General features: G+C 40.6%; 1 protein-coding gene across 1 annotated transcript; it reads right to left on the bottom strand.

Moving 5' to 3' along the window:
- Window positions 1-5511: 5511 nt before the first annotated feature.
- LOC141007280 (GDNF family receptor alpha-4-like) lies at window positions 5512-19440 on the bottom strand. Its single transcript, XM_073479627.1, has 8 exons — window positions 19437-19440; window positions 17664-17930; window positions 17440-17532; window positions 16971-17340; window positions 14728-14837; window positions 13039-13173; window positions 8840-8976; window positions 5512-5718 (listed from the first exon to the last, which is right to left on the bottom strand). Exons 1-8 carry the CDS (start codon window positions 19438-19440, stop codon window positions 5512-5514), a joined length of 1323 nt encoding a protein of 440 aa, XP_073335728.1.
- Window positions 19441-22419: the final 2979 nt, after the last annotated feature.

The raw sequence follows: 22419 nt of genomic DNA, 5'->3' as shown, positions 1-22419 counted from the left end.
GCTCCAAATTGCATCAGAAAAAAATCAAAATGAATCACCTTTACACACAAGTAAATCTTGCTTATGTTTGCTCAGTGTCGTGTGCTTGTGGAGACAAATTCTTTGGAGAACAGCACAGAATGTTAGAAACTGGAGAGAAACTAAGTGGGTGATCTGATTAGACTGCAGCATTTCTTGCTGCACAAATTATCATATTAATAAGAAAACCTAATTTTCCTTAGTGCTTTAAGATTCTGAGTTCATGCCTGAGTTCATATTAATACATTCTGTGCATTATGTGACGAGTACTGTATGTTGACATAGGATTATCTGCAAATGAATGCACTGATTTACTTAATTATTAACCACATTAACATAACTGGTTATCTTTTATATATATTATGAGGTAAGAGGACAGTGCTGGGATATTAGGCAGCTCAAGTGCCTCCTGGGGCGGCACAGCGGCTCAGTTGTGATTACTGTCACCTTGCAGAAGGAAGGTCCTGAGTTTGCGACTGCAGTTGTTCTCTCCTATTTCCTGACTCCCCAAATTAAAACTGGTCAGCCAGTAGTAGGCTTTTCCGATCAATTTCAAGTGCATGTACTGTTATATAGTTTTCGATTTTTGTATTTCAAATGTATTTGCTGTTCCAGGCAGCTGTCGGTTTCCATTAATTTTAATAGAGCTTGAAATTCAATTGGCACACTTATGAAACCCCATTAATTGCCTCATTACAATAATTTAACTTAACAAAAATCAGCAGTCAGAAATAATGACTGTCACAGCCATGATGGAGAGATTTGTCACTGTGCTGAAATATTTAAGCCCTCAACACAGACCCACAACACAGTCTATAATTGTATGGTGACTGTATGGTGGAAATGACTAGGCTTCATGGTTTCATGAGGAAGGCAGGATGAGTGTCCCACCTTAAAACATCATCTGTAGAAAAAAAATGAAATAGAGCAATGGTGCTTATAAAAAAGTTCAAAAGACATCTGAAGACAAAAGCAGAAAATACATCAAGTTGATGGCTGCCATGGGAAAAATGAGTATGGCAATGCGTATGAGTCTGGTCCCTCTCACTTGATTCTTGATTGCCAATGGGTGTTATCAACGGTCGCAGACCAAACTGCCTCTTGAATCAATTGGATTGACCTACAGTGAATCAGAGCAAGGAAACGTGTGACGAAGGGCGGAGTGACTAATGCAAGTTGGGGCGGTTCTTTGTCCGCTTTCAAGCAGGAAAGAAAATAATTGTCTGGTCACAATCTGCACAAATAAATGTACCTTTTCATGGCTTTATTTGAAAGGACAGGTGAAGAGTGTCAGGAACTGGGGAGACAGAACCTGGGGACACAGCCTCTGTACATGGGGCACATCCTCCACCAATGGAGCTACTGGGGTACTGGGGTACTGGGGCAACGTGGTAACAGAACCTTGACTCATATTTGTTCAGCATGCCATGTTTTATGAGACTGCCCCCTGTACGCTTTTGGATAGACCTACAACGAATCAGAGGCGCAAAACATGATATGTGACTTTTCAGATCTGTAAAGGTAATGCTCCTCTGCCAGCCATCATATCAAAACAGCCCTATTTTACTTAAACAGTTGTGATTTGCCCAATGTGGACCAGATCAGATGGAAATCTATCTGAATGGGAGGGGTACCAGACACATCTGCCAGAGCAAATGAACTCGGCTCCCAGGTGAGTGCCATGGTTTAAAAAAAGATGGAAACCACTGCCTTGGAGCCATGCCGTAAGCATGAATATCAATCAAAAAAATCTTCAAACTTGCTTTAGTTCTGCAATCTATAACAATTAACATCAAGCCAGGCATCAGAAGGGCTTTTTGATAGAACAGGTAACGTGATGAATGCTGGATTCCATTTAGCGGCTTCAGTTTCAAGGCCCTGGTATTATGGATATCAGTAGCACCTGTGCTTTTCCTTTTTAGTATGACAAGTCAAAATGTCTGTGTAACAATAACGTAACGTCGTCAAAAAATGTTCCTTGTAATGGACTACGCAGCTTCAGCACATCTTAAGGGTTGTAACTCAGAGAAACAAATAGAAACCAGTGATGTCTGTAACTGTAGAGAAAAGTTCTTCCCGACAGCAGCAAACACACCATTGTTTACAAAATGTTAAGCTGTAAGTATATAATTTGTAGTAAAACATGCAAACCACTGATATGGTTCTTCTGAGGTTTTGGCCTCAGAACTTGGGGGTTTTGCGGCTGCCCGCTGCTCATAAATACTTAGGATGTTTAAAATGCAGAGGGTAATTTTTCCCCAGGGGCATTAATAAAGCATAACTTAACTTTGTAGACAGTTGGCTGAATTTGGACATAAAAAAACAAAGGGCCAGAGCCCTCATGCTGTTCTTTTTATAATTAAAGTGCAGGCCAATGCCAGTTTCCATTACAGCCTCTCTCTTTTTTTCTCAGAATCATTCCACTGTAGCTTGTTCCTGCCAGTGGTGTCATTTTGGATGTAAAAGCCCCAAGACCCTGTAATCACCTCCATCAGTCAGACGTTAAATTATAAACACGAGAGTCCTGGCTCAGTATGTCTGGTGTGGCTGTGAGCCAGATAAAACCAGAGACTTATCATTTATTTACAGTTTCTAAACCATTCAGTTTTTGATTAATATTTTATCATGTATCCCACCAGCATGCATCAGTTTTTTCCTATAAGTGTTCAGGAGAAGAAAACATTAGAAGTTCACACACAGCAGTCATTTCTTTGTCATTCAAAGGCGCTTTTTTTCTGTCAGACGTGGAAATTTCCGATGTGACTTTTATTCTTCCTTTAACAAAGCTGCACACTGTCCTGCTATGTCACAAAATTACACAGTTATTACACATTACAGTCAGAATTATTTGGCATGTTTGATATGTCTTTAAAAGAAGCATGTGAAACAAACTGTACATACATAGTGTCTCAAGATACAATCTAAAAACTAATTTGGGGAATATTCACATATTTGATATATGGATGGACAATTTTGGTTACACTTTATAATAAGGGTGTAAATCATTTACTTACTTACTGGAGGCAATTTATCAGATTACATGCAGCTTCCTCTGGAGCCACAAAAGGCTTTATACTACTTTTTCACATATACTCCCCAAGACCTATAAACCCCCCCACCCCTTTAATGTATAAAATGGGTGGAGTTACCCTTTAACTATTCTTACCTGATGATCTAATAAGTGTGAACTAATCACATAAAGTAATAGTGACTTCATCATTTGTTAATGTCAGCAACAGGAATTCATGATGCATCCTGCATTAAATCATCATGAGTCATGTATTACTTAAATGAATGATTCGAAACCCTTAACATAAAGTGTAGCCACATTTTTTTTTCTTTGAAACTCCTGAACTCATCAAAAACTTACAAGCCGTGTTAATGAAAATGTTTACTTTACATAGTTTACAAATATAAACAAACCTATTGAAATGTGAAAATACATGTAAACTCACATTCATTCATCAAGGCCAGAGCGCACTGGATGCAGGTATTGACACTTAACACTGGATGCGGCAGCACTGTGACACTGTGATGGCTAATGGTTCTTGCGTGTTTATTTTTCGACACATCTCTTTTATCGCCTGGTTTTGGGTCACATATAAAGCGGATGCCAGCTGGTTGTCCAGCCAGACTTTGTATTTCAAAGATTCTGTCCAAATATGTTATTTTTTCCCCCCGTTCTAAGCTCGCAGTCACACTTCAGAGCTCTGTTAATTGGTCTTTTCCTCACCCACCTCTTCGCTTCCTGTAGTTCAACTCTCAACAAGAAAGTGGTCAAAAACCTGCATGATGTCATTTTGCCCTGAGGTGGGCAACAGGTGTACTAACCTTACAACATCCATTTAAGTCCCACTTTGACTTCTAGAAATCAAAGTTGGGAGTTGTGAGTGCATCACATTTGTCGAAGCACAGCTCATACGCTTCCAGTGCGTTTCTGCCTTTATACTGCGTGTCCTTATCAGAAGTTCAGTCACCATGTCAATAAACCATCATGTAAACAAGTCCAGCAGTGGGGGGTGGAAAAGTGGCACGGCTATACTGCCTCCTCAAGTGAATTATTTCTTTTTCATATGCCTTTGGAAATTTTCCGTTCTGATCTGTCTGAAGACGGTGAAGTCAGTGCACTGCTGCTTGAAGTCACCCGCCATAGTATTGCTGCAATTTATACATGCCATTTCTTTTGAAATAAAATGAATATATAACCATAATATATCATTGCAGAGCTCAGACGGGTTGTTTCTTGCAAACTCTCTCTCTGCAAAAACTTCACCATACTTATCTTTACCTTCATCCCTGCAGCTGAGTAATTTTACAAGAAAATGAGCCATAAGAGAGAAAAATCATTAACATCAGCAGAAGCTATTTCAGGCAGAGAGAATGGCTCAGTGTGCTGCTCAATGATGAGAGCAGCCAGCAGGCTTTACAGCCTCCTGTGTCCATCCCTATCTGCGCATCTCGCTCTCACAATATCTAAAGCACATGATGGGGAAGGAGCACTAAAAACACACCTCCTGAGGATAAAAAAGTGAGAGGGTATGACAGCAGTAAATTGGCTATTTCCTCCCCTGAGCCTTACTCCAGACTTTCACTGCATGCTGAGTAATTTGAATTGTGCCATAATTGCTCGTGTTGCTTTTCTCCGCTCGTCATTTCTACAATAGAATTTGATCTCATTACTTTTGCCCGTGGTTGAATTCTCAGCCGTTCACCCTGCTAGCAACAATACTAAGTGGCGTGTGAACAAAAGAAGCAGCGCAGAGAGTGACAGTTGCTCTCTGTGTTATGATGCACAAAGTGAGAAGAAGCAAAGGTTGAAAAGGCGTGAGATCTCTCATATATAACGCGACAACCCATCGCTTCATGTCTTATCACCTCTTAAATGAGGCACTTTTAAAAAGTGTTATTTTTTCTGGATGGTACTAAGCGCTTTAAGTGTGGTGCAGTTTCTTATTAGCTTGTTGTAAAGTGGATTATCTTACTCAACCATAGTAGGAAGGAGGGAGAGGGAGAGCCGAAGGGGCAACAGAGAAACGGATGTGACACGAGTCATGAAATGGAAATCAAAAGCCGTGCTCGGGCCTGGTTGCAGTGGAGTGGACTGGTTATGGTTTTTGGGAGTGTGTATAGTGGATGTGGCCTTGGGCAACGTGCTTCTTGTTAAAAGAGAGGATGTACTTTGAGTGTGGAGCAGGCTCTAGATAGAGTACTTGCCCAGACAGCATTTCTAAATTCACCCATGCACTTATATATCTGCTTGCGTTGTTCGCTTGGTTTTATAAGGGCAAAGACATGGCAGATACTGCGGGACTGCTGTCTGATATCTTTAACTCTTGAGGAGGCAGTGATAGCAGGAACTCAATTGTAAAATAAAGTCAGGAAAAATAATGAAAGAGAAACGGAGCGTTTCTTCCTTGCAATTGTCCTCCGCGGTTCATTCTGAGCCCTGTGATGGATTTGAGTAAAATATGAGCGGAGAATGAGATGGAGGCTTCAGAAGCTCCAACACTCCCAGTCCACAATGAGTGTGGGCAGAAGCAGCAACAGTGGCAACACGGGTACCGCCTGGCTAGCCGCTCCCCGTTTACTCCCTCTTGCACCAGATTCAATGTTAGAGTCCTTCTCAGAGTACGGTGGGATGACGTTGAATTCCTCGCTCCCCTCCTCCTCCTGCTGCTCGTCTTGCTCGCTGTCCTCCATCTGCAAAAAAGCAGGGAAAGAGTGATTCTTCCAATTAACAGAAGAGGTGGAGCGTGGAGGGAAGTTCAGGATGTAAACGTCAGGAAAAAGTCCAAAACAGTCAACAGAATTTGAAAGTACATGAAAATGTAAGCTGCAGGGGAAACAACCAGGAGGCTAAACTGTTATATTAAGACATGCTGTAATAGTTTAACAGCTTTTCAAAGTATTTTCTCAGGTGTTTCTTTCATTGTGTCCAACCTGTGTCTGAAATAGAAGCATTGATTCTTAATTATATACTGTTCATTCTTGTAAAAAGAGGGGATACACCTAGTGTGTGGAAGCATGAAGTCTTTATAATGGTAATAAAAAGCTATTATCAGTGCAAGTGCAGTCTGATGATGCCTCACTTACATTTTTTCTGAATTATCCTGACTTGGAGGTATGTATAAAAAGCAATCATGTATCATTGTGGCTAAGAAAACAATAACCACATAATAACCATAACAATAACAGTATTGGCAGAAGTCCCAGATCTAGATCAACATTACTTGGCTCGCAACCAATCTGTCCCCCGAGATAAGACAGGGTGAGTGTGTGAGGTTTGCTGCCAACAGGAATACAAATAAAACACACAGTCTAAAGACATTTCCAGTGTGCATCAAACAGAAGTGGCCTTTGCCATCTGATTTGTGTCCCTCCACACAGGCACTTTAAAACAGACTCAGCATGAAGTCACACTGGCAGCTGTGGGGGGGGGGAGACTATACTGTAAACAGGTAAACACCACGGCTGCTCTCCACCATCTGCTGTCTGCAGCTGTACACACATTTCACCTCTGTTTATTTGAGTGACACGAACAATACAAACGTTTTCAAATGTAAAAATCTTGATTGTAAGACACAAAGTAAAGATTTTCCAGCTAACTTCCCACTGAAATATTTTGATGTATTGTTTTTCATTGTCATCATTATTTTTATTTTATTTTTTTTACCAGCCATGACAGCGTCAACAGCTGCCAATGTTTTCACCTTGTGAGTGTGAGTGTGTGTGTGTGTGTCCTGGAGACACCTATTGTAACACGGAAGCAGTGTTGACTACTTTGCCAGGTGTTTTATGTCTGTCTATCTGTCTGTGGACAGATCTTGTCACCGCGATATCATCATAACCGTGCACACTCACCGCTGTTGTGCTGGCGGGTGGGTGATACAGTCACGAAACTTCACAGGTGTGCACTTGAGATCAAAATGAGGGCCGAGTTTAAAAATGGATGTGGACTCTGGTGTCTTTTCATATTTATCTTATTTAGTTTTTATTTCACTCTATTACAGCCTACACATGTCTTGTCTTATTTAATGGCTTGTCAGTCATCTTTTAATATCTTTGAACTGCACTAGCCTGCATGAAAGGTGTTATAATCTTTGATTGCTTGGTTGATTTGTTGATTGAAAATGACATTTTACCAAAATATGACATTATACCCACTATGAAAATAAATACAGAAACAACTTCTAGTTGATGAGATTTTGAAACTACATTTAAGTTTGTCTTAATTATAATTTACTTCCAATTTCTGTATTAAAATTCGATTATTATTGAATTTTCTCTCATTTTTTTATGGGTATCCTTCCACCAACTTTTCAGAATATCTGGCTGCGGAAATAACAAAAATGAAGAGGAAACACTGACCCCAAAATGTCAAAGTAAAAAGGATAATAATTTTCATCAATCACTCCCCAATGACGTGTTTAGAAATAATAATAATAATAATAACTTGCATCTATACATTGCCTTTTAAGACCAAAGGACACTACACAGGAAGGAGAAAAAATAAATAGCACAAAGAACAGAAAATAATAGTGGCAGTGATTGCCAGGAAGGAACCATTAACAAAGACTCAGGCCTTGGAGAGCAGGAGGGTTTTAAGGGGCTTTTGAAGGTCACAATGGAAGCAACGTCTAGGCTCTCTGCTGGGAGAGAGTTTCAACGGGTGGGGGCTGCTACACTAAAAGCTCTGTCCCCAAAACTCTGCAGGCAGGGTTGGTGCTGAGATTCAGGTGGGTGTTGTCAGCATATAGCAGAGGTAAGATGTAGATGGTAAGAAGGAGGTGGGGCCAAGCACACCCTGGTCGACTCTCTCTAGCATTTCACCTCTCTGTTGCCCCCAGCTGCTGTGTCTTCTTGTCCTGGAATTCAATTCAATTCAATTCAAAAACCTTTATTTGTCCCCGGGGGGCAATTCAAGGCAAGGCACGTGGAGCAGTTGTACACAACACAACACAACACTTAACAGATATACAACACAACACAGAACAGTCAGCTAGTTAAAATAAAAATAAAAAATACAAAAATACAAAAAAGGTATAAAATATAAAGAAGGTATAAATAGAATAAAGGGATATAAGCAGTATCTACATACTACATGGAATCATAGTCCTGGTCAGAGCCACTGTAATCAGCTCTGACTCTCCCTATGACCTGAGGTTGCGGGGCGGGCAGGCTCCTGTCAGCTAATGGGGCCACTTAGCTCGACCGGCTACAGTAATTGAACTACTTGCTAATGGCAGCTAGATGGCTACAGCAAAGAGTATGCTGAGCAGCAGGCAGTGGTTATGCTGCCTGCTATAGTTTTAGAGCAACCTTCAAATTCTGGCCATGTCTTACAAATCTTTAAAGTTAATAACATAATGTTTTATTGAAGGAGACTTTCACTTTGTTAATGGAATAAGAATGCATCATCTCAACTTCAGTGCAACTCAAATCAATCATCTTTAAATAAACTGTATATCTGGAGGTCCAATATGCAGCCCACCAGTGGCAGGTTTCCCCACTGTGAAGGATTGTGGGAAAGGAGGATAGGATATGTGGAATGAGGATTAAAATGGTCAGAAAATGGGGAATATGGGGCGGATGGGTGTGCATACATGAATATTAACAGTAAGGGTTTAGTCTAATGCTGCAAACACCTACGGCTAATCCTCAACCGGATGAGAGGTAGGGGTAGAGGACGGAGCTGCTACAGTCCCTGGTGATACTGAGGTGTTACTATCTGATACACAGTCAACCACTTCCTCAATTCAGCTTGTAGCAAGAGTCCAACTCTAGCATATGGTGAGATAGTGAAAAATCAGAGAGCGCTTACACTGTTGAATTCAGGAAGAGTGTTAACGCTGACGTGGACCTTCTCCTGGTAGATACGAGGGGAGGGCTGAGAAGCTGGCATGGGTGTGTTTTCCACAGGAGGAGGTGCAGAGATTCCCATGGAGCTGATGGCATTGCCTGAAACAGAACCAGCAGGGGCCGTCTTCATTAGGTTTACATCGTTATTCATCCTTGAAGCATGGCCAAAATACTGACTTTTATGAGCTTTTATAAGCAACCAACTCTGTAATACTGTGAATGACTGGGCAAAATACATCTAAATATGCAAGTAAGAAAATTACTTGGATTTGCAAATTAGCAAAAGCTATAAACTTTCTAAACTTTACACTCTTTGTATTGGAACTATGTTAAACTGCATCGTCCCTGTTAAATTAAATTAAAATATTGAAAATTTCTAAGCCACAAGTGGCATGGCTCTCAGGATGGAGATATTGTCTACCACTTTGGTGCAGACTGATTTATCTCCAGGACTATTGGATGGATTGCCAATCAATTTGGTTCATATATCCATGTCCCTGTGTGGATGAAATGTAATAACTCTGGTGATTTGGTGACTTTTCATCTCGTGCCATTAATGGGTCAAAAAACTTTTTTGTCCAATAATACTGTTTTTGATTTGATACCTGCAAAACAAATGACATTTTCATCAGCCATTGTAGTTCTTTTTGTTTATTGCTCATAAGTAAATATTAGCATGCTAACATGCTAAACCAAGATCAACATGGTAAACATAGCTGCTAAACAATAGCATGTCATTATGAGGATGTAATATATAAGCATGTAATTATTGGCGTCTCATTCATTTATTTGAAAGTTGCTCACCAGGTGAATGCTTACACTAAGAAAAAAAGCCTCCTCACCACGTCCTTTTGCTTCCGGTGCCAGCTCTACAGTTTAAGTCTTCAGTTATCTCAGTGCTTTTTCATCCATAACTTTGTTAGAATACTTCACTTTTCACAGTTTGCTTTGTATATATTGTTAAAAGTTTACTGTTCGCTTTTTTGTGTATAGTGTTTTAAACATTCTGACTTCATAGATGTGTAGATAACCGTTAGTGACGTTAGCTAGCCACACACTAACATTTGGTCGCTGTGGCTCATTTTTACACTCTGTGCTTGGAAGTGCTACCAAAACAGAAAGTGTCTTGTGGAAGCGAGCAGTAAAGCTCTGACCTCATTGCTGGAAAATTGATTTAAATCACAAATCAGAGACTTGGGTGACTGGTTCTATTATTATGTGTATATGCAGAGCTAGGCTAGCTGACAGGTTAACCTTGCAAGTTAAAAACACCCATACGATTATCTAAATAATCAAAAATGTTAAAAACACTGTAGCCTATACAAAAAAAAACAAGTTAGGGATGAAAAAGCACTGAGATATCTATAGACATACAGTATACTGCAGCACCAGACGCAAAAGGACATTCAGTCCGTAAAGCGGATATACATCACACTACACTGTGCAAGTGGGGAATAGTGTGTGTAAACTGTGTAGTCGTTCTCCAGTTGAGCAGGTTGATTCCTGTTAGCTCCCAGCCCACATGAATCAGATAAAATATTATCATATGGTTCTTCTAGACTTTCCAAATCCTCTTATTCTAATAATTAAAAGAATAATTGTGTGACTCTCAGGAAAATCCAATCACTGTTTTATAGCCTGTCATCTTCCCATGATTGTGTAGGCTATGGGGGAATTGCTTTTTGGGCTAGTGTGCCTGATGATATTGGAAGTTGTGATAACCGGTGCAGCCACTACACTGAGATCACATCACAGCTCAGCACTGTTCCTAAGAGCTTGTTATGAGCACGTTACCATGCTGACATTAACCATTCAGCTCAAAGCACTGCCACTGCCTCACAGAGCCACTCGCATTGTTGTTAAGTCTTGTTGCAGAGTCATGTTTTAACCTTAAACCTGTGCACTGTATCTGGTTCAAAGATTTGGGTGAAAATTGACTTCAAAAAATGGTCTGTCGTACTTGTAGTTGTAGCTTATCTAACACTGGCTAAAGGGAGGGATGTGGAAAATAAATATTAATTGAGTTACCTCAAGCAAGGGCTACACTCCCTTTGTTCTTCTGTCTTCAATTTGCATTACTCTGAAGTCACAATTATTTTTTCCCTATTAACATTTAAGACTATTTTTTGGATGACTAAGAGAAATAATGAAGTGTAGGAAATGTGAACATAGAGTGCTGATTAAAATCATCATCTACGGGTTGATTAGTTGGACGACACTTACATGCTTATTTCATTTAAAACAACCTGACTGGCCTGGAGTTTCAACACTTCTTGAGGGATATTTTTGTGCTTTTTTGACCTCTGCTGGTTTGGCAGCACTTCAACAAGAAGCCACTTTATGTTTATCAGATTTGGAGAGAGGTTTCATTGACTGCACAGAACTTGGAAATCACATTCACATTTGGCAGCCAACCAGACACAGGGGAGAATGTGAATGTCTCTTGCCATTTATTTATTTATAAGAAAACATTACGGTTCAATGGTTTGCCCTCTCAACCATCAATTACGACCCACCTCATCTAAATTCTGTATTAATGCACATTATAAAATGCTCAGTCAGATCAATTTAGATTATACTCAGATTTGACAGCTATTAGGTAGCATTTCCTGTGACATTATCTTCTTATTTGAGCATTGACAGTTATTGTAACTGACTCCATAAAGTCAGAATGCACAGTGTGAAGTTTTGAAACATTTGTCACTTAAAATACCGGACTGCATCTATTCAAAATTCTTTGGAACTTGTTTCAGTACCAGAAAGGCTAATAGACTTTATTACCTACATACACTGAAACATAACCCTGAAGTATGAATGTCCATAAACATACAGTAAATGGCCAAAAAGGTTCAATAAATTTACATAAACATATTCATAAAGTTAGAATAGTCCTGAGTATTACTGACATGAGCTGCATCCATGTGAGAAAGCACACTGAAAGGAGCTAAACGTAACAATTAATGTAGTAGTTTACGTGTGTTAATCACTTTTTTATTAGCCATATGTGAGCAGATTGTAACGTGACGTGAAAAATTAGGCCTCCCCCATCTCTCCCAGTTGCCTATACAAAGCCTGTGGGCAATTTGTCGAAGCTGCTTAATGCTGCTGGACTGTGGACAACTTTGTGAAGGACTTGGGTCAGATTTTCAGAGACAGTCCAAAGGATGTGACTTGCATGTTCTCTCAGTCTCTGCTAAGCTAACAGAGAGCAACAGTAGCTAACGCTAATTAAGAAATGGAGTCCACTAACATAAACTAACGATGTGCCTCCAGCACAACACAGAAGTTCTACAGAGCCCTTTAGAATAATCTATAATGTATTTATTTTCAATATGTCACCTTATTACCATGGTTGAAGACACTTCTTCATGTGCAATTATCCAATTACCTATTGAGAAATATTGATCAGGTTTGTCATTTGGTCACACCAATGACTGTATACAAAGATCGATGATGTGTCTCCCATTCTTCCCCTTGTAAAAAAAAAAAATTGATATCCAGGATACTGGCACTGAGAACTTGCGCTGACGTCACTTGGAGCCAGAGTCTGGCCGTTACTGAATCGTGCAGTGGAGCCGTGGCTGTCAATCAAGACATCACACGCTCTTTATATAGCATCAAATAACTAATCCAAACCAAACTGAGCAGAAAAATGAACACTTGCATCAGTGTGAAAAGAACTTCTGAAAATGACTTTGGGAGAAAAATAATTATTTGGCGTGCACTTTGAGTTTTTAGTTTGGCCCATTTCCCATCGGCTAACGAAGGGGGTGGGATATTGTTAAATAAACAGCAGCCAGCCTCCAGGGATCAAGATGTTTTGGCTTCACTTTCAGGGAGCTGTCATGTCATCCATCTTTATATACAAACACTAGGTCACACCTGCGGGTTGACATTGCCAATATCTGACTTCATCATTTAATCAAATGGAAAAGTTGGGTTCATTTCACTGCAGACCACAAACTTAAACTTTACACACACGACACTAAAAGCACCATAAACTTTGCTGTAGTTTGAAAATCCAGAAAGATTAGAACTTTACCTTCTATTCTGAAAGATGCTGATATTTCATGCAGGAAACTCATTGTTATGTCATAACTCACTGTGTTCATGCAGCCCTGAAGGTATTTTGTACTGTACTGTTGTAATCTCATGACTCACGCAGACATATGTTGTTGCTGAACATGTGCAGGATGCGCTGACAGCTCTGCCATTCGTTTCCACTGCCGTCACACATGCACCACTGGGACACTTCTGTGCTGCTGTTGCTCACATAGTTGGGAGTCATGATGGTCCCTAATTATAGAGGAAGACAAAAGTCATGTTAGAGGTGCAACTTTACCAACTTTTAAAGTAGCATTTCCCTCAGACAGAGGGTTTTCATTTGCAGCACACTCCTGTATAGAAAGTAAAATGCTGTCTACCCAACATTATTAGCCCCCCGGAGATCCAGTGTCACCATCGTTCCAGCTTTCGATGTTGATAATTGCAGGTACACAAAATTACTTTTTGAAAAACACAGCATGGGAGACAAAAGGAAATAATAATACCTGGATCACTCTGTAGAGCTGCTGGAAATGTAATTTTTTAAATCAAGTGATGTTGACTGAATCCCCAGAGCAGCAGCTTTTGGCAGTTGGCTTTTCATGAACGCCTGTAGAGTTTTTTAGTGCAACAAAATGGAAACGATGTGGGCCCAATATCACTGTCAGACACCATCTGATGATTTCCAATAACGAGTTAATTTAGTGCCGCAGGAATGAGTTCTTAAACCCAGAAATCAGTTAGCATTTTTACACTTCCAGTTCCCTCGTCTTAAAGTTTTTTCAGTTAAATGCTTGAAATAAGGTCTGTAGTTAACACAAGCTTAAGAGATTTTCACGTTTTGTTCCACAATATAAAATATGTTGTAAAATACATTTTAAAAGAAGGCTGCTAACAAAGGAGACTACGGAGCAAACATAATTTCTCTGAACATGGTGACTCACCAGCTCATCTTTACCGGCGAAGCCTAGTTGCAAACTGTTCTAACACTAACTTGTGGATTGATCGGTTCATAGTAACATGCGTGAGTATAGTGTAGTAAGAGGCTTAGTGGTTGTGATATTGAAGTCATGCGACCGCGATGTAGCTCATTTATATTTAAACGTTAGCTTTTTAAGTATCATAAACATGCTGTTTATTTTCTGCAAGAATAAAAAAAAAATCCTTTTTTCAATGCAACGTATGGTTTAAGCCTTTATCCTTATGGTTTTAGCCATTTATCCGTATGGTTTTAGCCTTTATCTAGGGAACCAGGGCAATGCTAACTTTCACGTTAACCCACAAAAAAAATGTCATCCCTGTCGCTCTCTGAGCAGCCTTCTGTCTGTTGGAGCCAAATTCAATTTGCGGGTAAATCATTCGTATTATTATTTACATGTTGATATTTTTACTCATATGTGTTTCTACTTTGATTATTCTTGGTATTTGATGACCTGGGAATGAGACTCGACAATCGACTGTTTGCCTTACACGTTATACCTTTGAGGATACTTGAGTGCAGACACTAGCTGCTGGTGCACAGCAGAGCCGACAGGTTTTCGATTTGTGGATTTATCTGTAAACTTTTAGAGCGTGCCGATATAAAAGGCAATATAAAAGTTTTTTTTCTTAACAAGATTTATCATGTACAAGGTTAAGTGGATCAATAAAGCCTTTTTTGCTTTTATCTTCAAGGGGTGTTGGTATGGGCTGTGTGCACAGGATAAGAAACACATGTCGAATTAGCATTTCTTTCAAGTATTGGATCCTGCACTTTTCCTCCTTTCAGGTTCTTCTACCTCTTTAATTTCTGTTCTTCCATCTCACCTATGAGTCCAGCGTAGGCCTTCAGGCACATGGCTCTGCTCTCTCGTATACAGCCGGAGGCAGACAGAGGGGAGGACTGGCAGTTGTGTTGGAAATCAGCGAACCTGGATCTGAGGTGCAGACACACGCAAATACAGCACACACACACACACACACACACACACACACACACACACACACACACACACACACACACACACACACACACACACACACAAATACAGAAAACTTGTTCAGGTGTCAGCACAGAGAAACAGAGTGTGCATTTTTTAGCGTTTTTTACAATTTCATATCGGGATTTGGGGTCGAGCTAAAACAAAAACAAACTACAATATTGTGTAAGCGATCAAAGCACAACAGAGAATACTGTAGCTGTGGACTCCATCTTAAACCATACGTTGCATTGAAAATCAGGTGTTGTTTTGGTACAACGCAAGGATTTCAGTAACTGCTCTCACAGCTCAATGGAAACCTAATCAAAAAGCATTCTTGCACAGTATGAAAAACACTGAAAAGTCAAATAATTGGTAACAATAATCAGTATTGAGGGAGAGGATTAATTTCTCGTTGCTGAAGGTGACAGATAATCTCTTACAAGCTGTAGATTTTAAAAAGCCTGAAGTTCACCATTATTTTATTAAACATGCGCACACAATCCTGTCACTTGTAGCTAAATCCCATCATGAATAATTTAAAGCAGATCCATAATACTGTAAAGCTTGAGCTAAAACTGATGACAGCATAAGAATGTGATGAGTGTTTCTGTGCTTTTCCCACCGTTTCAGAGGAAACACATGGCAGCCGTGTGTGAAACAGAAGAACCTCCTGTCACCTGTAGTTAACGCTGCTCTCTGTTCTTGTTTTAAATCTGTTATTAATACTACAGAGGAGGGATTTTGCTTGACCTTCTCAGTTTCAAATAACTCTTAAGTGTTTTTTTTTCCTCTTATCGTTAATAACCTCTGTACCATTTACACACAGACCGGACTGTAATTAACGTAAGCAAGTCCTCTACATTTGTGAACAATATGCAGAGTACAGACTAAAATTAGCCTGGAACCAAGTAGATGTTAAGTTTATGCAAGTGATAGCCTACAACATCACCTCACAGTCTTCTGCCCAGCATGTTACCGCTACCACATATTGAACAGTGGAAGAGGGTGAAACCAGGACATGAAATGCAGTTTGCAGCTAATACTGATTTATATTCATAGTCATCAGGAATGTGTATCAAATTGGCAGCACGCTAACATGAATACTCGTTCTATTAAAGCACAAGATTAGAACTGAAATATTAGTCAATTAATCACTTCACACACTGACATAAAACCAATCTGAAACAAATTAATAATCATTTTTCAAGCAACTACGCAAAACATTTGATTGCTCCAGCTTCTTAAATGTGAGAATTTGCTGCTTTTCCTTCTTATATAACTGTAAACTAAATATCTTTGGATTTTAGACCATTTGTCAGATAAAATAAACTATTTTAAAGGAGAACTATTATGCATGTCCAGTTATTTCCTTTCCTTCAGCGTGTTATATATGTTGTTTTGCATGTAAAAGACTTTGAAATTTAAAAAGGTCAAAGTGCACCAACAGGAGCTCCTCTCTCCCACGCAACTGAAACACTGCTCCTGAAACACCTCGTCAGTAGCACCGCCTTTAATTCTGTGACTTTGTGACATCACGCTACGTCACCATGTCACACGTTTGCATAACTTATGCCTAGCGGCTAGTGTGGGCACATTCATTTAGCACAGCTTCTCTGTTGTTGTTGTTAGTGGTGTTGGCTCAGGCAAGTGTGAGCTGACCAATCAGAGCAGACTGGGTATTCAGGAGGAGGGGCCTTAAAGAGACAGGAGCTAAAAGCTAAACGGACAGTGGACAGTATGAGAAAACGAATGTGTTTTTTGAGCATTACAGCATGTAAAACTGTTCTAATAGTAACCCAAAATAAAATTATGAACCAGAAAATAATTGTTAGTTGCAGCTGGTGGTCAAAAACTCAATGTTATACCTTTTACACTGCTGTAGTTTTGTAGTTTTGCGTTGAATAGGGATGTACTAGCCAAGTCATTCTTTGTTGTTTAGTTTATAGTATTTGAATACATTTTCTGATACTTTGAACCTTGGTTCTGTGTAGTAGGAATCGTAAAATCTGTATTTCTTCATTTCTGTGTTACTCTCTGCTGAAACCCTTATTAGTGGGCTGTTTCATTACACCCAAACAGCCGTCTTACCTACACAGCTCATCTCTGGAGCAGTAGTTCTGCAGGCTGAGGCAGTTGGGCTTCCCGACTCTCTCCTCCCCTCTCCCGTTCTCCTCATAGGAACACGATGGGACGATGGTTTTCCTCCGGCGTTCCCCACACAGAGTGTCAGAGCAGGGACAGAAGAACATAGCAAAGCTGTACTCCTCAGGCACGCGCTCCAGGAAGCGCCGCAGGGCTTTGTGGCATTTCTGGCGGTTACAGCTGTTGTCAGTGACTGTTGCTCGCTTGGTGCAGGCCACGACATATTCTGACCGCAGGGAGCCACATTTCTCATACAGGCCACAGTCCTGGGCCGCCTTCAGACATTGGTTTTGACCATCCACAGAAAGAGAGGACGCTGGAGATCATCAGGAAGAAAGCAGTGTAAATAAAGATCATGAAGTAGAGCGATTTGGGTGCCAAATCTTTAAATATTAAGAATCAATGGGAGCAGTACCTGCCATGATGGACGCCATACGTGACATCTCAATGTTTCTCACCAGATTTACCTGCAGTTCTTCATATGGAGACACTTCATACTCATCATATGCTAAAACAACAGTGGAGAGTTTTGTCACATGGATTATGCAGCTGAAAATCCAAAAAGCTCCCCTCCCCCTCCCCTCCCCTCCCCACCACACACATACACACAGTCAGTCACACAGATGCCAGTAAACCAACCTGCAAACCTCACAGTCCAGTAGACCCTGAGGCAGTGTTCCTCCCTGCGAGAGCCACGCTGACACTTGCAAACTTGAAGGGGGCGGTAATGCTGCAAGGCATTCTGGGCCTCCAGGCACTCCAAGCGGGCGTCTGCGCCCAGGGGCGATACGGCCTCCTCGGCCGCACAGTACTCCAGCAGGCGATAGAGCACCATGCAGGACTGCTCCTGGATGCAGCCCTGCTCGGCCACCAGACAGTCCAAGGATGCAGATACTGGCACATTACCTGGAGGAAAGATACTGTCATTACAACTAATGTCTGCAGCTGGGTTTATGGTCCAGTATCATTCTTTAAGCTAAATAGGCTGTAATTAAAACAAGAGAGCAGAGTGAGCGTACTCCACAGACCCTCCACTGCACCACAGCAGGCAGATTAAATTGAAAGCACACGAGTGTAATAGAGGAGCAATGTGGGCGAAAGCTCAATGTTCCTCATAGAAAAACAGGAGTCTCTTGGATAATTTAACAACATTATAGAGTTATGTTATGATTCTAATTAATTCTTTATCTTCTCGTGGGGACTTCTAGTTGACTTTGCTCCAAAATGTTTTTATGTACACAGTCTTACAGTGTAACTTTGCCCTTTTAATTATGAGCCATATTCTTTCATTACAGCCTTTTGGAAATGCTCCAGCTGCCAGTAACATCACGTTTTGGAGCCAGAAATTAATTAATTTAATTAATGTTAATTTGTATATGGACAGGAATGTAGGATAAACTGATACCACACACCACAGTGTTTATAGCCTAAGTTCATTTGCAATGCCCATCCCCAGATGGGCCCTTTAAAATACATAAAACTCAACAACAATTACACAAAAGACAGTACACAAACACAAACTCAACAATAAATACATACGATAAAATATAGATGGAACAATATAAACACAAACTGTAATACAATACAATTAAACACCATAAAACAAGAAGCACCATATTGTTCATGACGAGGGCTGATCCCTCTTCAAAAACTGTTTAATTTTGAGTTAAAAATGATCCCAGTCAGGATTCAGTTTGAGTTCTGCAAGTAAAGAGTTCAACGCATTGATCCCCCAAACAAAAAAGCAAATGAGGATTTTCGTGAAGGCACCTTACAATTCCCGTCGGACACTCTGAGTGGAACAACAAAGTCACGAAACACCTGAGGAGCCTGATTATGGAGCAGTTTATAGATTAGTTTAAAATTAGCAAATCAATATAAAAAAATGAACATACTTAATTTCTTGAAGGGCAACTCCACCAGAGGAAGCTGCATGTAATGATGAATTGACTCTGATAAATCTGATAAACTGTCTCCAGTGATGTCACTCAGTGACTAAGTTGCATTGTGGGTAATGTAGGCACCAGGTTTTGAAGAGGAAGAAGAATGTGTGGAGAAAAAAGGCGATATCTCTGGGTCTGCTATATCAATTTTGATACGGCAGGTGCCTACCTTACACACAATGCAACTTAGCCAACAAGTGACACCACTGGAGACAGTTTATCAGATTACATGCAGCCGCTTCATGAGCCACAAAAGGCTTTATACTACTGTTTTCGCCTGTGCAATAGTATTCTACAAGACCTGTAAACACACTTAAGTTTGTAAAATCAGTGGGGTTACCCTTTAAGTATGTACTTCAAGTTTAACTCATCTTTCTTACCACAGGCCACAATGCTCCTGGATCAGTCATCTCAACACATGCTATCATATATTTAGAGACATTTTATCAAGCTACGGCGTTGCCTGTACCCATTTTTTCTTTAAGCAATCTGCTGTATAGTGTGAGGAATTTGGCTTCTAAGAAACATGGGCATCCAAGATTTGAGGGTCAGCTGCCGAGCAGCATTGCATTCAAAAGATAGGCTGAAAATACAACCCAAGAGTTGACCAGACGGGGATGTTGAGAACAGATTGAACAGAGAATTAGTTAGTTTCCTGCATCAAAAAGGACGCTGTTACTCAGCCAAGTCTTAGGTCTTAGATGCCTCCTGGATCTTCCTGCAAGTACTTGAACCACCAACAAGGAGGCATTTCCTAAATAGCCCTCTCCCATGTGACAATAATAACATGCCTGAAAAAGTACAGTGAAAAAGTTCCCTGTGTGCAGAGTTATCTTGCCGTAGTAGATAGACTTGCATTTGTATAGCACTTTTTCCAGTCTACTGATCACTAAAAGCGCTTTACAACACTTGTCACATCACCCATTCACACACACACACACACACACATTCACAGGCTGATGGCAGAGGCTTCCATGCAAGGTGTCAACCTGCTCATCAGGAGCAATTTGGGGTTCAGTATCTTGCTCAAGGGGAGCCAGGGAATCAAACCAGCAACCTTCCAATTACTGGACAACCCACTCGACCTCCTGAGCCCCAACAGCCATTGTGGTATAAATACAAACTAACAGCTATCTTTAGAGTAGTAAACATGCATTTATTTCTCTGAAACTGTCATATATTTTCGAAAATCATTGGAAGCTTTGTAAAATATGCAGGATAAAATGAACTAAAATATGTAAAATCACTGGTGTGGTGCTTGAACATTTTGCATGTGACATATTTAGTATTTTCACAGACATGTACTGTAGTCATGGAGGTCTTGTACAAAAGCACTGCTGTTGTTATTGTAAAAGGACACACGGACAGCTGGGGGCAAAACCTTTTGCAGCAGGGTCCCTTCCACTTGGAACAAGCTTTTCACCAATGTCAGACACTGTCTCCACATGCAACGCTAGAGACAAAACCAATTTATTCAGCACGGTTCCTCTTTTTTTCCTCCATCAAACCAAACCAATAGACTTTTGCTTCCAATTTTGCTTCCAGACAGACTCTCATCCTGGGTGAGACAGTGGCTCATATCTAATGTCCACCACGAGGATGTTTTCCTCCCTGAGGCTCCTGAAACAAACAGTCTGAGGTACTTTTCATCTGAGAGATGCATCAGAACACCTACAAAATATGCTGCTTGAAGATATTGTAGGATTACATCAGCTGTATGTGTATTTGAAAGGATTGATCCTATTAAAGTCGGTGAGTACAAACGTGCTGCATCTCAGCGACCACACTTCCTCTAAAGCAAACACATTGTTCAGTGGAACAGCAGTCGTGTTGGGCCATAGTCATTAAGCATTAAGAGTGTTTTGATTGGCAGCCTTCTGTCTGGAAGGAATGAAAGTGACAAACTACAAATCATTTTATAATAATGATTGTTGCCCCGTGAAAAACACAATGCAGTAAGGCCAGAGGCAGCCTGCGGGAGACGAGAGAAAGAAAGAAAGAAAGGCCTCTTCATAAAATTGCATTCTGATGGAGCATTTCAGGAAATTAATTTTCTCAAATGTGACACATAATTGTCCCCACAAATTACATTTTATACACAGTGATTCTACAGAAAGAAAAATGGCTCTGGTAGACAATATGCTCCCACTCCCCCCCACCCCCCACCCCCCAACTTTATCTCGTTAATTTGCTGTATCCTGTCACTTCTTAACTGCACAAAAGGAACAGACTGGCAGACATTTAAAAAATGTTGTGCCGCTAGAAATAAATGGACTAACAGTTCATGTTTGAACTTAATGCATGTTAACAAATATTTGCGCTTATTTAAATCTCACGTGTATTTACGCTTCAGTGCATTAACATATACATCACACAAGCTCACACACACACACACAGCATTGTGTTTCATCGGTCACACACTTCGATTAAGCTCCTGCTGACTGGCGGCACAAAGCGCGGCGGCAATCCAATTCTGCTGCTGCATGTTTTGCAATCTCAGGCGCCACATGAGGTCCACGTCTCACTTTGGCATGAGACATATCATAAACAGAGGCTCCGCTTCGTCGCCGCTGCAGGAAACCTGCCAAGGCTACTGCAGCGAATCCACAGGGAGAGGTGGGAAGAAAAAACTTTGGTAACACACAATGAGTCATGCACACAGTCACAGCTCCCCGAGGTATGTAAAAGTGATGATTACCTGTATATGATATCCTGATAATTGTACTAAGTATTGAATTCCGCTGTTTTTAGCTGCAGTTTAAACAGGCTTCATATAATCTCATGTTTGGGCAGTTTATTCATTATTCCTTCCCAGTGTTTGCTCCCTAAGGCTCACCATTGATAACAAGAGACTATCAGCAATTTAAGTTTCCGAGGGCCTTTCTTTGCTCGCACACACACAGATAAGAAAACCCGATATAAAGTACAGAAGAGCTCTGTTAGACAGGTCATAATTATTTTAATAACTTGAACATTATTTAACGTCATGATGGGAAAGAGGCACTGCGATCACATTATACTAAAGTAAAAGTCCAGGTGGAGGGGATTGTTGGTGTGAGTGTGTGTTCTAAGAAAAAGGAGAGAAAAGCGAACGAGAGATGAATTACTGTGATATGTGAGCCATAATACACCCTATTGATTTCTCACTGAGCTGATTAATAGAATTTGTGAGGCAAAGCCGATGAAGGTTGACACCATAAACGACAAACCACCACACCACATAGAGACGTTCACGGGGAGCAAAGCGGATTGGCGGATTTCTCTCCCGTCCTTTCAAACGCACGGGATGAGCAGCCGAGCGTCCAGATTGTTGGGCAGTAATCTGACTTGAGAGGAGACCGTTGCGGAACAGTGTGACTCGGATGTGAAATGTCTTGGGGATCGTGACAGAAGGGACTTCTTGGAGGGAAGTCACAGGCTCAAGAGGGAAACGGCAGCAAGGTGACGAGAGG

This window comes from Pagrus major, chromosome 13, assembly GCF_040436345.1.
Source record: "Pagrus major chromosome 13, Pma_NU_1.0".
In the NCBI taxonomy this organism is placed as follows: domain Eukaryota; kingdom Metazoa; phylum Chordata; class Actinopteri; order Spariformes; family Sparidae; genus Pagrus; species Pagrus major.
Note: the sequence above shows the minus strand (reverse complement) of the source record. Positions and strands in the feature narration are given on the sequence as shown.